The sequence below is a fragment of the Neltuma alba genome, unplaced genomic scaffold, assembly GCF_004799145.2.
Source record: "Neltuma alba isolate B1F8T4 unplaced genomic scaffold, ASM479914v2 tig00011019_pilon, whole genome shotgun sequence".
Taxonomy (NCBI): domain Eukaryota; kingdom Viridiplantae; phylum Streptophyta; class Magnoliopsida; order Fabales; family Fabaceae; genus Neltuma; species Neltuma alba.
The window spans coordinates 78,447-83,816 of NW_021635772.1; the positions used below are offsets into that span (position 1 = coordinate 78,447).

The 5,370-nt window shown below is 40.9% G+C and overlaps 1 protein-coding gene across 1 annotated transcript; it reads left to right on the forward strand.

The window, feature by feature from the left end:
• Window positions 1–2,179: 2,179 nt before the first annotated feature.
• LOC114760767 (uncharacterized mitochondrial protein AtMg00810-like) lies at window positions 2,180–3,285 on the forward strand. The gene has a single exon (XM_028950055.1). The coding sequence runs from the start codon at window positions 2,200–2,202 to the stop codon at window positions 3,229–3,231; it is 1,032 nt and encodes a 343-aa protein (XP_028805888.1). The 5' UTR covers window positions 2,180–2,199; the 3' UTR covers window positions 3,232–3,285.
• Window positions 3,286–5,370: the final 2,085 nt, after the last annotated feature.

Here is a 5,370-nt window from a genome sequence, read left to right on the forward strand (position 1 = left end):
TCCTGTGTAACAGTCTTTCGCATTCCCTTTGGTTAGTGCACTTCATCTATGGCGGAAATTAAATCTGTCTCGGAGCTTGTCCCAACTATTACTAAAATTACTGATCACAAGTTGACTTGGGTAAATTATTTGGATTGGAGTAAAACCATTCGCCTCTATCTGCGGAGCATTGAGAAGGAAGACCATCTGACTGATGATCCTCCAACAACTGATTCTAAAAAGACCTGGTTATGGGATGATGCACGGCTATTTTTCCAGATCCGTAATTCCATTGACAGTGAGATTATTCCCTCTATTAATCACTGTGAATTGGTTAAGGAACTAATGGATTATTTAGATTTTTTGTATTCAGGAAAAGGAAATATCTCTCGTGTTTACGAGGTCTGCAAAGCTTTCTATCGTTCTGAAAAACAGGATCGTCCTCTCAAAGCCTACTTTATGGACTTTAAAAGGATGTATGAAGAACTGAATGTGTTAATGCCTCTTACTGCTGATTTGAAGGTTCAGCATAAGCAACGGGAGCAAATGGCTATTATGAGCTTTCTTACTGGTCTCCCACCTGAGTACGACACAGTTCGGTCTCAAATCTTATCCGGATCTGAAATTTCTGACCTTCAAGATGTGTTTTCCAGAGTAATGAGAGCTGAGAATCTCTTGCCACCAGCTGCTAGTATTCCTACAAGTGCCTTGCTCAGTAAGGGCACCTATGAGACTCGTAGTCCCATTGATAACTGCGGGGGGCCTACCCGTGGTGGTTCGAAGCAAGGGGGAGCCCCTTCTGACTCCAGTGGGGTAGTATGTTATTACTGCAAAGCCCCTTCTTGTGTCGATACACCAGCTCAAAATGGTGTTGCAGAAAGAAAAAATCGCCACCTACTTGAGGTGGCCCGTGCACTTTTGTTTCAAATGCAGGTTCCTAAACCATTTTGGGCTGACGCGGTCTCCACTGCCTGCTTCCTTATTAATCGAATGCCTTCCTCTGTTCTTGATGGTAACTCTCCTTTTTTTACCCTCTTTCCTTCTAAGCCTTTGTTTCCTATTGCTCCTAAGATATTTGGGTGTGTCTGTTTTGTGCGGGATGTACGTCCATCTATTTCAAAGTTAGACCCCAAGTCGCTTAAATGTGTCTTCCTTGGATACTCTCGGGTCCAAAAAGGTTATCGTTGTTTCTCACCTACTCTCAATCGTTATTTAGTATCTGCAGATGTCACCTTTCAGGAGTCTACACCATATTTCTCGCATTCTTCCCCACCTGCTCCACCTGCGGAGGAGGATGACCTTCTAATATACTCTGTCACCTCACTATCACTGTCGTCGCAAGCACCCGCTCCCGCACTCATTCAACCATTTGATCGTGTGTATACACGACGGTCAGAGGAGATTACTACCGCCACGCTAGCTTCTATTCCTCCCTGGTCCGCCTCGCCCTCAGATCCTGAGTTGAGCAACACTGAACCTCGTTCTGACCCTAATCCTGAGACACCTCCTGTTCCAGACCCGGATGCCTCTCTTGATCTACCCATTGCCCTTCGCAAAGGTAAACGTACTTGTGCCCATCCTATTTCGTCCTTTGTTTCATATGACCGCTTGTCTCCTGTGTCCAGTTCCTTTGTTGCCTCCCTAAATACTATCTCTGTGCCCAGAACTATTCGTGAAGCCTTGGCCCACTCAGGTTGGCGTGCTGCAATGGAAGAGGAGATGGCAGCCCTTGATCGGGCTGGTACATGGACCCTGGTCGATTTACCGGCGGGTAAAAAGGCCATTGGATGTAAATGGGTGTTCACTCCGAAAACTAAGGCTGACGGCACACTTGACTGCCTTAAGGCTCGCCTTGTGGCTAAAGGTTATGCACAAACCTATGGCATTGACTATTCCGAAACCTTTTCTCCTGTTGCTAAGCTCTCATCTGTCCGTCTGTTCATCTCTCTGGCTGCTACTTATGATTGGGATCTACATCAATTAGACATTAAAAATGCATTCTTACATGGTGATCTTCATGAAGAGGTCTATATGGAGCAACCACCTGGGTTCGTTGCTCAGGGGGAGCATGGGAAAGTATGTCGCCTTAAGAGGTCCTTGTATGGTTTGAAGCAAAGCCCTCGTGCATGGTTTGACCGGTTCAGTACTGTCGTACAGAAATTTGGCATGAGCCAAAGCAAGTGCGATCATTCTATATTTTATCAAAGAACAGCGGCTGGCATGATTCTCTTGGTGGTATATGTAGATGACATTGTGATCACAGGCAGTAATGGTTCGGGCATCTCGTCCCTCAAGTCCTTTCTTAATTCCCACTTTCAGATGAAGGATCTGGGCTCTCTGACATACTTTCTAGGTATTGAAGTTATGAGAAGCAAGAAGGGCATATTACTGACACAGCGCAAATATGTTCTTGACCTCCTGAAGGAAACTGGAAAGTTGGGAGCAGCACCGACTAAGTTTCCTATGGTTCACAACCCACTCCTTGACGCTGATGGGAGCATACCACTCGATGATTCTCTTGATGATGAGAAACAGATGCTTGAGGCTCAGAAGAGCAAACCATTTGAGAATCCTGAGAGGTACAGGAGAATGATTGGCAAGTTAAACTATCTCACTGTAACTCGTCCGGATATTACTTATCCAGTCAGTGTACTAAGCCAGTTCATGGCATCCCTGACTATCAGACAGTGGGAAGCCTTGGAGCACGTGTTACATTATTTGAAGGGATGTCCAGGTCGTGGGATATTATACAAAAATCATGGCCATACAGACATTGAGTGCTTCTGTGATGCGGATCATGGTGGATCAAAGGCCACGAGACGGTCTACTACAGGATACTGTGTCTTTGTGGGTGGGAATCTGGTGTCCTGGAAAAGCAAGAAACAAAATGTGGTGTCCAGATCGAGCGCAGAGGCAGAATACCGAGCTATGGCACAGTCTGTATGTGAGATAATCTGGATATATCAGCTATTAAAGGAAGTTGGCCTCAAAACCACTTTGCCAGCAAAGTTGTGGTGTGACAATAAGGCTGCCTTACATATAGCCTCCAATTCTGTGTTCCATGAACGTACCAAACATATTGAGATTGATTGTCATTTTATCAGAGACAAGCTTAAGGAGAACTTCATCTCCACTGGATATGTGCGTTCTAGTGATCAATTAGGCGACCTTCTAACTAAAGCTCTAAATGGGACTCGTGTTGACTATCTGTGTGACAAGTTGGGCATGCTTAACATTTATGCTCCAACTTGAGGGGGAGTGTAGAGATATGATATGATTTGATATGTAAATATTATGTAATTATGATTAGGATTTGATAGGATATGATATTATCATAATGAGCCATTAATGCAGAGGCTCCTCTCACTTGTATATATATGTGTATATTCTGATCAATGAAATACAAGAGAATTATTCTCCATATTATTCTATTCCCTACAGATATAAACAGTAACTAATTCGAAATAGGCATCAAATCATATGCTATAACCATCACATACCTTGATCTTGAAGCTTGAACTTAGGTAGACTTTCTCTCACGAGAACTAGCTCTTTCTCTCTCTAAATGCAAGAGCGACAGAGTTTCCCCTATGGTTCCTTGCTTGGCCAAAAATGTGAGGGGAGGGAGTGCCTATTTATAGCCAAAAATTTAGCTTGAATGGACCAAAATGCCCTTGGTGGCTAATAGAAAGGGTAAGGGCAATCTTGGAACTTCAAGTTGACTTTTGCATCATCATTGCATCATGCTTACCTCAACCTTCTAGAAGATGCCAAGTGTCATAAAAGTGGTGGAGGAGAAGGGAGATTAAATCCTAGCCGTTGGATCAAACTTGATTCCTCCGAATTTACTTGACCCACGTTTCTCTGGCTTTCTTTATGGCCTTCCGGAGCTTAGAAAATTCTTCTCTCTGCTTCATAAATTTTTTTTAATTCTAGAGAATATCTATGAATTTTTTTAGGCCATAACACTTCCTTTAAACCTTGCATAAAAATTCATTTACTAAAATATCCTTTTATCGGCATAATTGGCTTTTTAATTTATCAAAGCCATTCCACTGGCCTTTTGATTGCGGGACTAATTTTATAGATTAGTACAAATTTTCAAATATTTAACATCATTTTTGTATACATTTTTGAGGTCTCTTGTTATTTTAAATAATTACCTCAAATGGTATACTTTTTACTAGTAATAACCTCATAAATTCCATTGAAGCTGCCTCAGGGGTATTTTCATCTTTTCTCTTCGCAGAAGAGCCTTAGAATATTATTTTCCATTTTTTGGGATTTTCTTAGAATTCTCTGTGTACTCTTCCATTTTTATCCCTGTTGGTCATAACTTTCTGAATTTACGATTTAGTCCCTGCTTGGACTTAACTTCATATAATCCTTTCTTTGAGGCTTCTAGCTTAACCTTTGGCCTATATCTGGTCTCTTTTCTCTCTCTGGGCTTTTAAGACTTTACTGGAGCCTCTAACTTTGATTACACTTTAGCCCCTTAAAACTTTTACTTTGCAGTTTAGTCCCTAAAACTGCTTTGCCTTCCTTTCTCATCTTTAGGACTTCTGCTCAAAAGGGGTCTAGTAGTCTATTCAATCCAGGCTATTTCTGGTACTTCTAGGCCCAAAAGTTTGGATGTTATAGCTTGACATTTGGAACGCTTTCAATCCTCTCCATTAAGGGCTTGACACATGGCTAAATGTGAACTATTTGAATTGCAAGACTCTAGTCTTGCTTTATCGGTGCACTTTAACTCCGGGTTTAACTTCTTTTCTATAATTACAGTGCTCTTATCCTTAAATTATTCTCCTCATTTTTATCTTCCCAAATTTCCCTCTTTGTCTCAAATTTAATTTCACAATAATTGAATAAAAGGAAAACTAATGTCCTTCTCTTTAGTGATTTTTCCACTTTTCAGAAGAATTGGAAAAAATCTTGGATACTCGAGGGTCTTCTTTTAATTCCATAATCTCTTATAATTTCTTGGGATGTCATAGGAATTTTCTTGGGATTTTATTCTCCTTAAGAATATTTATTTGGAATTTTCCAAATAAAAGACCTTAAACTAGATTAAATCGCCCTTAAATTCCTTTGTAATTTCTCTAAGGGCAATTTGGTCATAAAATCAATTTTATAATCCTATATAATTCTCAAAGGATATCATCCTTATTTTTTCTTAATTTTTTGAGGCTTGGAAATATATTTTTCCATAATCATTCTTGACCAATTTTCCTTAATTGGTGATATGAGAAGACGTACGGACCAGCTAGAATCAAGTAACGGACGGATGGTTGATCTAGGTAGGACCTTAAGAGAACCTGTCTCTTACAATTCTAGCTATGAAGACACCACAAGGTTGATCAATCCCCTGATACTATCGAGTATTCTCACGAG

What these genes read in the sequence shown, in the direction of transcription:
- LOC114760767 (XM_028950055.1), top strand. Translation starts at nt 2,200, where the DNA reads ATGATTCTCTTGGTGGTATATGTAGATGACATTGTGATCACAGGCAGT.